At 35.8% G+C, this 17,791-nt stretch overlaps 2 protein-coding genes across 2 annotated transcripts; one reads left to right on the top strand and one right to left on the bottom strand.

The window, feature by feature from the left end:
- Positions 1–5,542: 5,542 nt before the first annotated feature.
- On the bottom strand, positions 5,543–7,204 carry LOC131061361 (uncharacterized). Its single transcript, XM_057995008.2, has 4 exons — positions 7,173–7,204; positions 6,665–6,753; positions 5,799–6,574; positions 5,543–5,644 (listed from the first exon to the last, which is right to left on the bottom strand). Exons 1-4 carry the CDS (start codon positions 7,202–7,204, stop codon positions 5,543–5,545), a joined length of 999 nt encoding a protein of 332 aa, XP_057850991.2.
- A 6,542-nt stretch (positions 7,205–13,746) lies between these two features.
- LOC131061391 (uncharacterized) lies at positions 13,747–14,983 on the top strand. Its single transcript, XM_057995035.2, has 2 exons — positions 13,747–13,982; positions 14,073–14,983. The coding sequence occupies exons 1-2, from the start codon at positions 13,772–13,774 to the stop codon at positions 14,855–14,857; spliced, it is 996 nt and encodes a 331-aa protein (XP_057851018.2). The 5' UTR covers positions 13,747–13,771; the 3' UTR covers positions 14,858–14,983.
- Positions 14,984–17,791: the final 2,808 nt, after the last annotated feature.

The raw sequence follows: 17,791 nt of genomic DNA, 5'->3' as shown, positions 1-17,791 counted from the left end.
AATTAATAAGTTAGAGAAAGACTTTGGTAAAACTTCCTTGCAATTGGATGCTCCTTTGCTTATGGATTTTTCAAAATCCTCTATTCTAGATAAGGCAGAACATTGCTTGGGTAGTCACGATAATCCATTGTTGGATAAACTATTAGTCAATGGTTCCATTGGGAAACCTCCCGTTACTTTTGAGGTTAACCAAGCTATGAGGGATGTTGGGAAGCGAGAGGTTTATGTTGTGTCTCACGATTTAGAGTCTATAGGGTTATTTACAAGTAAGGATAAGATAGTAGCTCACCAGAATATTGTGGTTTCGGGGGACAACAATGTGGATGATCTACTTCCAAATCTCACTACCTCGAATTCCTTGGATAAGTCACTAAATGATGGTGGTGGGAATCATGGCTATCCTGTGAAGTCAAAAGAATACATAGAAAGTTGTCAGGGGATTGGTCAGATTTTTGCAAAGAATGATGGGGTTGTTTCGGAGTCTAATGTTGGGGTTTCTTCTCTAGGGTTTCCTGATGATGCTATCCTTTCTCAACAAGTCAAAGAATTGGTGTCTAATTCTTCACATCATGTTGATGTGGATGTGGATAATAGCACCACCTTAGGAAATAATATTCAGTTGGGGGACATTCCTATTATTGTGCCAGATGAAAAGTTGGTTCACCAAGTAAATGATCTTGTTAAAGATCATGAGCATCACATGGATGAGGACATTATGAATAGGGTTATCTATTCCATTGAGAATGACTTGGGGGCAATTAAATCAACCCTTCCTATTTCTGCATCTGCTAACCCTTTTGAGGTTTTGGCCTCATCAGAAGTGGGCATCACAGATAATTTAGCCATGACTTCTCCTAAGTCAAGTAAGATTTTACCAATTGTTCAAAATACTCTAATTAGGGATTCATCTATGGTTTCTCCTGGTAGGGGTAGGCCTCCAAAGAATCAAAGGACTCAATTGGAAATTGATGTTGGGATTCAACAGACTTTGTCTCTTTCTCCTAGTGTTGGGAAAGGGAAGCATTTAGTTTCTCTTGGTGACACTATGAAAGGAAGTGGTACTCCTAAGGGTAAGAGGAGTAAGAGGTCTATTATCAGTCCTCCTGTGACTAGGTCGGGGGCTGTGAAGAGTAATCTTCAAAGTAGTTTTGGAGAAGGAAAGTATTCTCTGTCTAAAGGAAAGAGGGGAGCCTTAGCCTCCCCTCGAGAGAAATGAGAATTATATCTTGGAATGTTAGAGGCTTAAATTCCCCTAACAAGAGGCACTTAATTAAGTCCCAGATGGACTTAGTTAAGTGTGATATTTTCATGTTGCAAGAGATAAAATTGTCAAAGGAGTCTACTGATTTGGTTTTTTCTTCTTGGAGAAAGTGGGAATTCCTCTCCTCTCCAGCTTGTGGTGTGCCAGGGGGTTTGGCATTGCTTTGGAATAACTACAACATTGAGGTTGAGCTAGTTGCTTCTACTATAAACTAGATGTTGGCCTTAGTTAAAAGCAAGCTTTCGTAGGTTAATTTTTGGCTTTTTAATATTTATGCTCCTTCTAGTATTCAAAGGAAGACTAAATTATGGGGAGAACTTAAGAGGATTTCCTCCCCTTTAAGGCATGGTCCCTTTATAATCTTTGGGGGGGATTTTAATGCTGTCACTGACTTGGGAGAAAAGAAAGGAGGTATTTTTCCTAATAAAAAAATTATGGAAGACTTTGGGATGTTCATTAAGGACATGGGTCTTTTTGATTGTCAATTTTAGAATGGGATTTTCACATGGACAAATATGCGAAGAGATTTTTCTCAAATTGCAGAAAGGTAAGACCTGTTTTTGTTATCAGATGTTTGGATTGATTCAGAGTTCAAATTTTTTTCCTCTATTCTTCCAATTTCGGGGTCAGATCATTTTCCAATTTCCCTACCAATTCTGGAAGATAAATCTCCTTTTAAGTCACCTTTTAAATTTGAACCTATGTGGTTTAGAGATTCTTCCTTTTTGCCTTTTCTCAAAAAATGGTGGAGTTATGCTCCTTATTGCTCTGGATCCTTAATGTTTCAGATTGCTAAGAAGTTGGGATTTTTGAAATTTAATATTAGAGAATGGAATATCTTGCATTTTAAGAACATCTTTCAAGAAAAATAGAGGATTCAAGATATGACTGAATGTCTTAATTCACATGTGATTCTACATGGTATGGTGCCTCTTGTTTTTGATGAACTAAAATTGCTAAAAGCAGAGCTTGAAGAAGTTTTGTCCAAAGAAGAAATCTATTGGAGACAAAAATCGAGGGAGATCTGTCTTTCAGATGGTGATAGAAATACAAAAAAAATCCACTCTTCAACAAAAATTAAGAGAAGTAGAAATAGGATATCTTGTATTGAGTGTCCAAATGACAAACTTTTAACAGAACAGGAGGATATTGCTTCAAAGGCAGTTAGTTTTTTAAGGTCACTATTGTCTTCGGCACATGGAGATCTTAATAATAACATTTCTTCTAATATTCATTCTTTAGTATCTTCGGAAGATAATAAAATGTTGATGTCTCCTTTTTCTTTGGATGAAGTTAAGAATATTGTTTTTGCAATGAACCCTGATAAGGCTCCGGGACCGGATGGCTTTACTCCTTTATTTTTTCAGAAATGCTGGATTTTGTGGGAAATGATGTTTTATTGGCCCTTGAGGAAGCTAGAAGGAATAGGTCTGTTTTGAAAGAGCTTAATACTACAATGATTGCAATTATTCCTAAAAAAGAGGTTACCAAGACATTTGTTGATTTTCGCCCTATTGCTTTATGTAATACTTTGTACAAGATTTTTACAAAGGCTATTTCTTTAAGGTTGGCTAAAATTCTGCCTAGGATCATTTCTTTAGAACAAAGTGGTTTTGTTCCAGGAAGGGAGATGGTAGAGGGAGCTATAGTGGTGCATGAGGTTCTGCATTCTATTTCTACTCTCAGAATCCCGACCATGATCCTCAAATTAGATATGATGAAAGCATATGATATAATAGAATGGGGGGCGTTATGTGTTGTTCTACTTAAATTGGGTTTTTCTAAAGCATGGGTCAAATGGATTCATGCTTTTATTTCTTCTGCAAGGTTCTCGGTCCTAATTAATGGCGCCCCTTGTGGTTTTTTCTCCTCTTCTAGGGATTTGAGGCAAGGGGATCCCCTGTCTCCTTTCTTGTTCATTCTTCTAGCTGAAACATTCACTTGGGCTATAAGAGCCGCTAAGCTGGGAGGGCTTTGGAAGGGAATTAGGATTCAGAATGTTCCACAAAGCATTTTGCATTGCTTGTTTGTAGATGATACCTTTTTATTTGGTAAGGCCTCTTTGGGTGAGGCAAGAGTGATAAAGGGGATAATACAGAATTATGCATCTTTTTCTGGCCAGAGAGTCAATGTTGATAAGTCAAAGATTTTTCTCCTTCATACTCCACAATTGGTTCAGGATAGATTGAAGATTTTTTGGGGACTTGCATCTAGAAATCTTCCTTGTTCTTATCTTGGCATACCTTTCTTCATTAAGCAGGACAGAGTTGACTTTTGGGATAAGATCATTTCAGTTTTCTCTAGAAGGATCCTATCCTAGAATCATAGATGGTTATCTTTGGCTGGTAAGATTGTTCTTATTAAGTCTATCCTAAATGTTGTTCCTATTTATCTCATGTCTATTTTGCAGTATCTGAAAGCGGCTCTTGTTAGTTTGCAAGATACTCTTAGGTCCTTCCTTTGGAGTAATATTAAAGATGATAAGAATAAACTCCCTCTGGTAGCATGGGATAAAGTTTGTTTGCCTAAAAACCTTGGGGGCATAGGCATTAGGAGTCTGGAAAGTCAGAATTTAGCCTTAGGTGCTAAGTTGGTTTGGAAATTGTATGAGAGACCATTCTCCTTTTGGGCACAGATTATGTTTGCTAAATATTTAAATAACAGACCAAGAGATTATGTTTTTCAAGTTTCTAATTTACCGTCTGGTTCAACTATTTGGAATTTTCTATGTAAATGTAGATCAGTGATTTTGCCTCATCTCTCATGGATTGTCCAAAATGGTAGAAAGGTCAGGTTTTGGGAGGAAGTTTGGAATGGACATCCCCCTCTGGTGAACTCGAGGGATTGGTCTCCTTTAATTTCCACTCTTTCTTCCCTTTGGGGTGTCTTTGTGGCTGATTATTTTAAAATTGAGTATAGTTAAGGTGGCAAAATGGAAATCAATTGAGTTTTTAGATATTGATCAAAATGTGAAATTGGAATATGAAAAGATGTTGGGGGAGAGAGTTATAATTTTTTCTGATGCTGGCGATGAACTTATCTGGACAAGGAATATCTCTGGTAAGTACTCTGCCTATTCCATCCACTCCAACAATTTTTGCATGATCTATGTTCATGCGTTGATTTATTCTTTGTATAAAATAATGCTTTGGCATATTATAATATATACAATGGTTGATGAGTTCTTTGTTCTAATTTTCTCTGCAAGTTTTGCTTTTATTTTCCAGCTAGATATTTTCTCTATTTTGCAGGATTAGCTGCAAAATTTTACATGGTATTAGAGCCAAATTGCTAGGAAGAAGAAGCTAAACACGATTATTTGCAGGCAGATTTCTGAAGATTATCATCACCATGGAAGTTGACGTAAACCTCTATTTTTAGATGCATGCATATTCTTCTCCTAATTTTTGCATATTCCTTGTCTTTTTTCCTATATTGATTCTTTAAAACTTGTATGTGCTTTGCAAGCACTACATGAAAAAGATCTAGAAAATTTGGGGCTTTGTAAAAATTGAACTTTTAGAAAGTTTGCATGGGAGTTTTGCTTAATGCATTTAGTATAGGTTTCTTTTAATAAGTTTCCTGAATAAAATAGAAGATTAAAGTTGATATGCAACCTTCCTCCAATTGATAGTCAAAAGTATTCTTTTGTTCTAAATTCCTGTCTACATAAGATTCCAATGTTGCAACTCTGTTTGCTCCTAGAGATTCTTTCTAGTGGGGTTTCTAACTACATAAGATTCTAGAGTCGCATCCTCGAGTGTTTCCAGAGTTTCTTTCTAGTGGGACATTACTGAGCAATGGATAAACAATGGTATCATCCCAAGCGGAGGTCATCTTTACAATTCTTCAGTTTGAAGCACATTTCTACAGATTCATATCTACTTGTCTTCAGATGGTCAGTTTTTGTATTCAGAGACCACGTACGTATCTGTTCATCCATTTGAGCAATACAGAATATGTACAACTGCATTTTCAAAGTATCTCAGAGGTACTCATGCAGTGGTTTCTATGATTTTGATACAATCATGTTGCAGTGTGGATTCATTTGTAGTTCTTCTTCATCGATAATTGCAACTTTCTTCTATAGTTTGAATAATGGTCAGGAGTTTCTCTCAGTTGGGTTTTCTCCTTTCTTCTTTGTAATTGGGTTCTTAATCAAGCTTTGTTGCCAAGACCCATATCTCTCCTTAATTAGGCTTAAGGGGGGGTGTTAGTGCAACTTAACATGCAGTCTTTCCTGTGATTTACTATGATTGTGATTTGCATTGTTGCTTATGTTTAAGCTAACCAAGGAGTTCCTGTTTTTAACTCCCTCTTCATCTTCCAGTTCTGATCTCTAGAAATTCCATGCATCTCATGCATAATTTCTACTCCTGTGATCTATAAATCAATTGTAATTCATTCAAGTTTTAATATGGTAATGTAAATGATTTAATTACATTCATTCTGATTCTTCAGATTTCAATATGCAAGTTTTGCTTTTATTTTCCAGCTAAAGATTCAGACTCAATTTTTACATCTATCTCCGGCAAACCATGCCGCGGCCACCGGGTCTCCCTGCACAGTTGAAGTCACCGACGGAGAAATTATTGGTGTTGATGTGGTTGTCGTTGTTGGGTGAGCCGAATCGGGCAACTTTGCAGTCACTGGCAAACAGATTGGTGGTCACATAATCGGCCTCACCTCCCACCACGGGCATGGCGGCGCCCAGGATAATGGGGCTCCTGTACTCTGCTCCGTATGTTTGCCCAAGCACGCCGGTGACACGGGGGCTGAGAGAGTAGAACTTGAATCTTATCTCCAGATGGGCAAAGCAGTGCTCCGACTCGGAGGTGATTCCGTTGTTGTGGATTCCAGACTCCCCGGGAGTGATGGGCACAACGCGGGCTGTAATCATAAACTTGTTCTCCACCTCAACCGTCACCGCATTAGTTTTGTCAGATCGAAAGATTTTCAGATTGGAAGAAGACAGAGGAAGAGTGGCAGTGGCTCCCTCCTGGTTAGAAAGTTGGATGAATTTTCTGTCCAAGGCAATGGCGAGTTGGTCAAGGGAATCGTCCGAGGACGACACCTTGTTGGCTCCTAGGAAGAGCTGGTGGTTACCGCCGACCGGCACTCCAATGGACTGCACCCACGTGAAGTCTCTTCCCATTCCTTCGCCTCTCTTGCCGATGAAGTGAGCATTGATATGGAGCTCTGAGTCCGACACCAAACAGAAGTTCTGGTCTTGCTTACCGTGGAAATAGAACATGATGCCATCTCCGCCAATGAATCGAGGATTCTGGCACACGCCTCCGGGCTTATTGCACGCTGCAGTTGCACATCACACACCCAAACTTGTTACCCTCCATAAATTATAAAACAAACAAATAAAGTTTATCGATAGATAGGCCTACTTACGGCAAACAGCCTTGCAACTTTTGCAGTCCATCACGCACCCATACGCACACTCATCCGGACAGTATTGCTCGTATCCATAGCAGCTCTTCCTGTACCCGTAATCATTACATTTCACTCTCTTGTTACAAAATTGTTGAAGGGTTTCTACTTAGACTATATTAAGAAACTTAAGCTAATCGATGGAAGTTTTGAGGTTACAAGGAAGAAAAGATTGATAATCTTCTCTTTATAACTTGTGAATTGTAGATTAAAAAGTAGACGTCATGTACAATCGAAAACCTAGGTTTTGTGAAAAGTGTGTATTTGGACCCACCACTATATAAAAGGAATGATTAAAAGGGTTATACCTCAGTAGGAAGGAATTCCATGGACAAAATAATTGGTTATGCTAGAGAAAAAAATTGGCCTCACAAAAAATTATAATATATGAGTAAATTTTGAGAGCAAGGCAATATGGAATAAACTAAGGTTGAGTTAGGTTAGAAGAAAGAAAGTAGATCCTTCTTACCTTTTTATCTTACAAGATATTGGTAACCCCATTGAAAGGAGAGATAACATTATCAAAAATCCATATGATTATACTTAAATCATCAAAGGTGGAAAAAAAAAATATAGGTGGAGTTGGAAATAAATGATTTTGAACTCAAGTTTATATAGATAGAAAGGGGAGCTCAATGAACTATTATACTCAAATAAGATGGTGAAGCATCTAGATTCGAGATCTCCACGAAACTAAAGATGATGATACATCTCACCTAGATAACATACTCCTAAATCGAAATAGATTGTGTGTCTTATGAGGAAAAAAATAATATGTCTAGATTATAAAATTCTAAACATTCATAATTTTATTATAAATAACCACTAGCTCATATACATGCCATACTTATTAATGGTTATGAAAATAAAATATCAAGACTAAGAAGCTCAATAGTTTTGTATTTAATTATCGATATCGTAAGAATAAGGGGAGGACAAATTTGAGTGGTTGAACTAATCAAGAACAATTCAAAATTGATGCTACTACTTTTAAGCCTTATTCCTATAGTATGCAATTTGATGTTGATAATATAACATTAGAGGAAGGAAGATAAATTATAAACACTGGTCATTTATTTCTATAACCTATATTAGACCATGTGCAAATAATAATTATTTATGGTATGATACATTTCTTCCTAAAATATTTTCATTATAGGAAGCCTTATATAATCAACAACCTCAAGTCCATAATGATTGCAACTGAAATAGAAACTTAAAGAAGAATGATTGAACCTAGTTTTGTATGCTTGTCTTCTTGGATTTGTTATTTTGAACCTTCTCTTTTTTCTTTAAACATGGATGAACCCTTCATCTTGTTTCTTTTTATCCTCAATTGCCTTGGATAAATCTAATCCTAAACTTCTAGAACCATGCTCACCTAAATTCTCTACACTTTTATTTATGGAATCTTAAGTAACCTTATTGATTTATTTTTCCTTATATACAATACCAATATTGAAATATTGTTTCGTCTAACTACAAATAATCTCATCTACTATCTCAGTACTCTTTTCAATGTTTATATTTTTTCTCATCTGACTATTTTCTCCCTAAATACTTCCTTGGAAATACCCCTTCCACTACAAGAATTACACAATCCTTGTCTCATCTTTAATTTGTCATTCAAGACATATTGTATCATTTTGCCTTCCTCTATCTAGGCTTTAAAATCTACAATCATATTCTCTAACTTTTTTAAGTCTATGTCTTAGTTCTTATTTATTGTTAATTTCCTATGTGATCATTTTTTTAAGATTGTTTATTAGTCTATGAGCATATTAAATTCTACTTCAAATCCATTTCAGCATCTTTTCCTTCATTTTCAACAAGTATATTTTCTGCACCACTATAGGGAGTTTTCAATGTTATAAATAGAGCCTTTCTATTTTCATAGGTGTGTTTCTCATAATGACTAGATGAGTAACCTTATTCATCAGTATACAAAGGATTCTTCTTGTTGCCAATTCTTAGTCTACACTTTGAAGCAATATATGGGCTATCTTACCATGAATGAAATATTTAAAAGGTAACTTACCTTTATACTTACTACATCATCTCTTTAATCTCATCACAAAATTTACTTTTGCAAGATCAAAATATTCACTACAATTTGAACCCTCATTATCTATTGATGCCTTGATGGTTACATCCTTCCTTAAAAAACTTTCATTCACAATTCTCATCTCATATGTAGTTACTACCCATGTAGCTCACCCATAGTCAATCTATTCATATTTTTGGATTCTTCAATTGTAGAAAAGTTTGAATCAAATTTACGAAAAATGGATCTAATAACACTTCAACAATCATTGATTCTTTTAGTTCTTCACCAATTTCTCTTATGGTATCAACATCTTCATCAACCTAGAGTAGGTATGCAATAGTATCTTCTTCCTCCATGTTCATACCTTCAAAGAATCCCTAGTAGGTTTGAATTTTTTCCCTGTTCACTTTATCATCTCCTTCAAAGATATTATAGAGTTTGTCCCATACTCTTTAGTAGTCTTGCAATCCATTATTTTCACAAACTTAGAACTAGCTAGAACACATAAAATAACATTGCATTCCTTTGTATTAGTATTTCATGCACTTTTCGTGTCTTGATCTCTTGGAGGAGTATATGTAATCTCTTAACAATATACAATAGATTGAAAAACACAAAAAACCTATTATCATTAGATAGGCTTCCATCCTTACCCTCCAAAAAGAATAATTGGATCCATCAAACAAGGGTGCCTTGTTTAAATATAGACCTTCTTGAGCAACTAAGAGTTTCATTCTGGATCTAACTCAATTTGATAAGATTCTTCCAAAGAATTTAGTGAAGGACACCACTTTCTAGACATATAGATATACTGAGAGGGGAGTGAATCAACATATGCCAAAACATAACTTTGAAACTACTATTTCATTAGTAGCAATAATGGATCTTATTATAACAATAAATAAACTATCCAAATGATAAACTTAAACACACATTAACACAATAAAATACCAAATAAATGTGGAAACCTAGAAGGGAAAAAACATAGTGAGAATAGTTGCTTGGATGTACTACCTAGATCCATCTTGACAAAAATAATAGATCACTAAGAATATGAAGTAGTCACCAACCTACTAGAAACACCAATCTCCAAATACATTTGTAGGCACCAACCCACAAGAGACACCAATCTCCAAATACATTTGTTTGCACCAACCTACAAGAGACAACAATTCTCTAATTATCCAAGATTTGAGGACCAACTCAACATGTGAGACACCAATCCCATAAAAATATATAATGTATAGATTGTGGACATTCCAGAATGAATACATGATTTTGATATAGACCTAATGCATATGATCTTCTAATAAAGATACACAAAATAATTGAGATGTTAGTCACACAATATCGCCCACATACTCATACATCAACCACTCAGTATGGATATTACAATAGCAAACTCACACTGGGAATGAAAAATATAATAAATATATGTGCACTAAAATTATGATTAAATTCATACATTGGCCTAGAACAAGATTAATGCATCTACAAGTCAGGCACAAGAATTATTCTTAACAAAATTCTTAATAGGTCAAGTCTGAAAAACCCACACAACACTCCAGAAGAAGGTACACGCTATGTGTTACTTAAAATGTGTTCTACTAGTCTCAATGTGCATCTACACACTATCTCTAATTTGTGTACATTACACTCACGTGGCATATTAATCCAGAACATCAACCTAGTTGGCCAACAAGCATAATGACCACTGTATCACTTCAAGCTTTCTATCTGTTGAAGTTCAACCACTACAAATTTTGAATATGATACAAGTCACATGTAGCTTTTATTTACTCCTAAACCACAATCTATAACCCTCAAAAGAAATAGTCTAAACACTGAATCTAAGGGACAAATCTCAATAGCATTTTGTTGATCTTTCTGGGTCACTTTATACTATAGTAATAGATGCAAGATTATATTACATATATATTGCAGCAAATCTCATCAGCATAACTTGGCATTGTCCTTCTACAATCAAATTGTCAAACATAGGTATGAGAGTAATTGAGCTCTTTTAAATACCTTGACATCAATGGCATAGTTGACCAATACCTATCAAAAACCTAAAGAATGAATAAAACAATAAAACTTGACATATATTTCACTTTTGTTTTATTTGCTTTGGATGATTTTTTTTAACTAATTGTTTACTAGAAACCTTCTCAATTGAAAATGTACTTTCATTTTATGAACCTCGTGATTTTTATAAAATAATTTGCAATACGAACTATTACTACTAAAACTATTATTCTAAAAGAACATTTATTGGTAGAAAGTGTGACATGAGTTTAGAATTTCAGACCTATATAAGACAATAAAAATGATTAAATCGACCCTTGGTCTACTAGTGAAGTTGAATGGATCCAAATGATCCCACCAAGGGTCAAGTCCTACTCAGTGCAAAGTCTCTAACATCATAAGGGATGAGGCCAATATCATATCCTAGATGAATTTGGTGGAATGGATAACCCTCAGTCCTTGGCTCTTAGCCAAAGAGGTTTCAACCTATAGGCTTGTGCCCCCATATCGGGAGGCAAAAAGTACTCTATGAAGGTCGTCATTGAGCTGGTGTTCTCGTGGACTTCCTGCCCCTACTGGCCTGCTATGCTCATACATTTGGACCTCCATTAAAAAAAAGAGGATTATGCTATCCAAAAGTAAGCTACACATATCCCAAAATAATTAAGCGATAAGGAAATAATGTGAAAAATGATATTTATATTTAGAGTGAAACTATATAAGTTAAAAAAATTGTGACCATGATGACTTGGAATTATAAAGTAGTACGAGTATGGACACATTAAGATATATCCTGGCATAACACCTTTTGTCCAATGATAGTAAATTGCACAATGGGGCTAGTAAAGTATTCTTCAAATTTACTATACTCTAGTACTATAGAAGAAGGGGTCTCTCTATATCATTTATTATTTTAGCATCCATCGTATATTTGACCACTTCAAAAAAATCGGCCATATTTCAGAATGTGTATATATGTCAAAAGAGTAAGATTTAGGTGACAAGCTTATCTTGTGCATGCAATTAACTCTTGATTGTTCAATTGAAATAAATAACCAACAAAATCATATAGGTTATTATGTCATTTTTCTCGATAAGGTCACACAAAAGTATTCTAATTAATTTTTCAACAACTATACCATAATCAAATCCAACTACTTTGTATAAACAAGATAATCCAATCTTATAGCAGGTTAAAAATGCATTTACTCACAATTGTTTCTACATAGAACCTACAACATGTGCAATACATCTTATTTTCTAGCTACACATTATAATATAAAAATTCTACACCTTTTTCTTTAAGGATTTGGTCATTCATAAGTTTTGAGTTCAATTATTGTGTGGAATTAAATCTATTTGAACCATTGATGCATTCAAATACAACATTATGTCTCCCTTAATGTTCTTAAGAACCCTATCCTTTTCATCATAATTATTTATATGTTATATTGATAATGCTTGATCTCTCAAAACAATTGGCAATACTACCTTCTTAAGGTCATATTCTCATATATTATTAATTGTGTATCTTGGTAGGATTTTGGACTGGGTTTAAAAAACTAACCCTTTCTCAAGTAGCTAAAGGTGCATATCATTCACTAGCTTTAAATATCCTTGAAAAAGTTCTATTTTTTCTATTTCTTTTTTCCTTAATTCTTTTGTAGCTATCTTGGACAACATGAATGTTTGAAGATCGTGTTTTTGAAGCTCATTATTGAATCATGAATATTTAAAGCTCGTCATTGATATATTAGCTATGATAATAGAGAAAACCTTGTGTATATAGTTGGATCCTATGATTGAATGATGGGTTGATTCAACAAATAATTGGGTTAAAGATAGAGAAATCAAAGAAGAGGGAACATTTGAATGAACAATCAACAAAATTGAAATACACCTCCTTTGATAGGATGATTGCATATTCAATAGAGGGTTCCACTTGGTTATTCAAAAGAAGCAAAATAAACTCTAAATCTAATCAATTGAGTTAACATTTGACCATTTCTTGAGTTGGTAAAGAAATGTCTAAAGGAGCAAATGAAAGATTTTGAATTGCAATTGGTGTCTTCTAACTAGATAATATATGAATTTATTGTACTCGTTATTAACATACCCTTCCTACAAAACTTGGAAAAACAATAATAGACTAATGTTTTTCTTCCTAATCAATTTATAATCAGGCCAGAAAATAACACGAGTGAAAAAATAATTGAACAAAAACATTTAAGAAACCTAAAGAACGAATTAAATAGTAAAATTTAAACAAGTAAAGAGTAAATAAACAAAGTCCTGTCCCAATGTTCTATCTTCTATTGGATTCGAATGTAATTTTACGTGGAAATTAGGAGTAAATCCTTAAAATTCAAACCCAAGATAGAATGAAGTGGAAGAGAGAAGTAGAATCTAGTACAAACCAGATGACCCATATGCATGTCTGAGCTTTCTCCAGCATAAAGAAACATTCTGTTTTTTAAGAGGAACTTATCAATACAACGTGAATTTAAAAAACTCTTGTAGCGATTACGATGAACTGGATGGAAAGAGATAAATCAATTGAAAGTTGTTGCAGGTGGCATAAAGAATAAAAGTAGTTAAATGAAACAAGCCAATTAGACTGTGGATTGCTTCAAATGCATTCGCCGTCTTGTAAACGAGACGCTTCAATACTAAAATACTTTTGCACGCCTCGAGAACCTCAGTGCCTTCCTAGGGGACGCTTGGATTCAATGTTCGTTACACATTTTTTTATTAATTTGGAATTTGGATGAGTTCAATTGGGTGACAAATCAAACCAGAAAACGAAGTAGATAGAGGCATTGATAAAGTTCCACGTTCAATCGTGCGTAGAGATAACGTGGAAGCAGCATGGATTGCGGGGATGGGGGTCCCGTTATGAAGAAGCAACGGAATGTAGTGGCCATAAAAGTAGAGGATGGGATTCATTTGATGCAAGCGCAGTAGCAGAGACTCATAACAATACTTGTGTCGAAATGGAGGCAAAGATGTTGATCGCGGCACTTTGCATGGTGGCGCTGCTTAGTACAAACGACGTGCTTGCACAGGGGAAGGGAAAGAGAAACAAGAAAGTGAAATGTAATGAGTACGGGTACAGGAAGAGCTGCTATGGATACGAGCAATACTGTCCGGACGAGTGTGCGTATGGGTGCGTGATGGACTGCAAAAGTTGCAAGGCTGTTTGCCGTAAGTAGGCCTATCTATCGATAATTTTATTTTGTTTGTTTTATAATTTATGGAGAGTAACAAGTTTGGGTGTGTGCTGTGCAACTGCAGCGTGCAATAAGCCCGGAGGCGTGTGCCAGGATCCTCGATTCATTGGCGGAGATGGCATCATGTTCTATTTCCACGGTAAGAAAGACCAGAACTTCTGTTTGGTGTCGGACTCAGAGCTTCACATCAATGCTCACTTCACCGGCAAGAGAGGTGAGGGAATGGGAAGAGACTTCACGTGGGTGCAGTCCATTGGAGTGCTCTTCTGCGGCAACCACCAGCTGTTCCTAGGAGCCAACAAGGTGTCCTCCTGGGATGATTCAATTGACCAACTGGCCATTGCCTTGGACGGCAAATCGATCCAACTTCCTAACCGGGAGGGAGCTGCTGCCACGCTTCCCCTCTCTTCCTCCAAACTGAAAATCGTTCGATCTGACACCGCTAATGCTGTGACGGTTGAAGTGGAGAACAAGTTTATGATTACAGCCCGCGTTGTGCCCATCACTCCCGAGGAGTCTCGAATCCACAACTACGGAATCACCACCGAGTCCGACCACTGCTTTGCCCATCTGGAGCTGAGCTTCAAGTTCTACTCTCTCAGCCCCCGTGTAACCGGCGTGCTTGGGCAGACATACGGAGCAGAGTACAGGAGCCCCATTAACTTGGGCGCCGCCATGCCCGTGGTGGGAGGTGAGGCCGATTATGTGACCACCAATCTCTTTGCCACTGACTGCAAAGTTGCCCGATTCGGCTCACCCAACAACGACATCAACACCAACGATTTCTCCATCCTCGACCTCAACTGTGCAGGTAGACCCGGTGACCGCGGCATGGTTTGCAGGAGATAGAGATCTGCACTAACAAACAATAATACATCGCCACCACCGCCACTGCCACCAATATCTATGTTTATGTTTATGCTCTGTGCATGCCTAATTTCGTTATGTATTACGGCCAATGTCCACCAAATAATGTCATAGAGATCTTCATCATTTGATTAATTTCATGTCCTTGCGTGGCATTCCCATCACTACTTTGACATTGTACGTGTATCTATTAAATTACTTCCGAATTCTCTTGCACTACCTATAGATGACCCTTGCATCATGAAATTGACCTCTTGCTAAAAAAATTACGTACCGTCTGCAACATTAATTTCAATGCCCGTACAATCAAAAAATTTGTTGGCCTCACTATTATATGTAAATCTTTAATACTTAAACTAAACGGTTTATAAACATCTTTGGAAAAAATATCCTTAAGCAAGGGTCACGTTCTTTCAAGTAAAACCTCTAAGAAAACAAATTTGTTAGTTTGAACAATCAATAAAATATCATGCACATATCAATCTATTTAGAAACATTAATGTAACAACAAATCTTCAAATGTGCTCCTTGTCTAATGATGTAAGTAATAAGATAGATATCCACCACTATCACTCCACCAATATTTATGTTTATGTTTATGGTCATGCTCTGTGCATACCTAATTCCGTTTTCTATGTATTACGTCCAACAGCCATCAAATAATTTCCACGTCGCATTCTATAAATACTTTGACATTGTTCGTGCATCTCTTCAATTCCTTCTAAATTTAAATCAAATTTTAAATATTAATAATTCTCCATCCAATTTTATTTTCATTGCCACTATAAACCCATCATGGTCTTCCATTCATTTATATCATCCTTATTCGAATAATTTAATATTTATACCCTCAATTGAGTATCTCTCATCATCACAAAAAGAAGTTCTTCTTGGTGAATATACTAAAAAGGGGGTCATTGTTAATTTTCCCTCTTTGCTCATTTATCTGGTCCTTCAAAGATTAACTGAATCTCTCATTAAAGAATGAATCATTAAATTTATTCACTCCCATTGGTACCCAGCCACACCATCTACATGTAATAATTCAAGCTAGAGCTATAATAAAAGCCCAATAAAAAATATAAAAGCATTTTACTTTCATAAAAGGACCTTCAAACAAGATTGTTATTAAATAAAACCAAGAGCCTGATAACTTGTTGATAATGGAGTAATAATAAACAGAGTATAATGTTGACTATAATTCTTATTTTAATCATCGTCCATAAATTATATGGTTGTGCTAATAAAAATGATCAAGTGTATGAATCCAAAGGAATGTTATTATTATAGATAAAGGGCTAGAGATTTGACATTAATTATGAAATCAGGAAAATATACTTGCATGCAGGTTCTTGTAGCTTGTCGCTCCATAATACTTGGATCCAAAGATACTTGCTTAATAATGCTTTCTCAATGATCTAGGATTGTGATGGGATGTTCTTAGGTGAAAATAAATTAGAAATGTTTCCTTTATCTAGGGATATCAAGATATTCCCTATTTTAGGCTGACCTCCAATGGTCATATGAAAATATTAGGATCAGATAACAAATAGTGGAACTAATACTTGTATGCACTTGATTTTGCTCCCTTTTTGGAGGGACTATGGTACTAGGTACCCTATTCCACTTGGAATATGTCGCTAGGAACCCAATCTAGCAAGAAAAGGAGTATAGAATGATGGATGCAGAGTGCACAAGCCCAATACCTAGGATATGGTCACCTCATGACCATATGCAAACAGTTTGATAGTGACAAGGCAGGAAATAGGCTTGCAATAAGCTATGAGAGAAAATACTAAAGCAAGGGCCCAAAAGGGACAATTAAATTTTAAGGGGTTATAATTTACAACACTACAACTACTAACATGGACCACCTCAATCTATCTGATGTAACTTCGTTATCTTCCAAATCTATCTATAGATGGTACCTAGTCACATCGTGTACATAACAATTCAAGCTAGAGTTATGATATAAGTCAAATAAAAAATATATAAAGGCTTTTTCTTTCATAAAAGGGTCTTTAAAGTAGATATTTATTAAATCAAACCAAGATCTCGATAATCTACCAATAAAGGATAAAATAAAAAAGAGAGTAGAATATTACCAGTAAAGTAGATAGTTATTAAATCAAACCAAAAGCTTGATAATCTACCAATAAAGGATTAACAACAAAGAGAAATTGGGTCCTTTCTAAAACCCATGAAGGTTTTGGGTCCTTTGAAAACCCATGTCTGGAAGTTGTTCTACTTTGTTTAGCTAGATATCCTCCTTCTTTTCTCTATAATTATGTTAGTGAACTAGTCACCGGTGAGGAGGGACCTCAAGGAGATCAGTCTAGACCGGTCAGTAAGAGTAAACACAAAGGAAACACACAGATATGATGGAGTCAATGTAGAACAGATAGTTTTATTGCATGAAATTTGATTTCACTCAACTGGGTTACAACATACCAGCACACAGGCCTAGTAGAATAGGTCACAACCGAGACCTTGAATCGAAAGATCTATCTTCTAGGCATAGTCTATCTATCTGATATTCTGATTGATTCTAATTGATTACATTCTAAAGCATGATTACAAATATATGTATCGATCCAAAGGATCCAGTTAGCCCAAAAGGGATCAAGACCCGAAGAACAAGACTTAACATGCAAAATGAACAAGGTCGGCCTCCGCCAAGAGATTCCTTAAAAAAAATCCAAAGGATGAAACGTAGATTGCGGGAAAAGGTTGAACATACACCAAGGAACATCGAAATCAACTCCCAAGGCTCCACAAGCTTCGGAATGGGTTCCGGTAGATCACCAAAATAGGTCTCAGGCAACTGGTAACAAAGGAACAACTGGTAACAAGAAATTGTCATGGAAACCAGTAGCGATATCTTGTCAGTAAGTGATCCAAATGAGATGCGGTCTG

Source organism: Cryptomeria japonica, chromosome 11 (genome assembly GCF_030272615.1).
Source record: "Cryptomeria japonica chromosome 11, Sugi_1.0, whole genome shotgun sequence".
Taxonomy (NCBI): Eukaryota; Viridiplantae; Streptophyta; class Pinopsida; order Cupressales; family Cupressaceae; genus Cryptomeria; species Cryptomeria japonica.
Note: the sequence above shows the minus strand (reverse complement) of the source record. Positions and strands in the feature narration are given on the sequence as shown.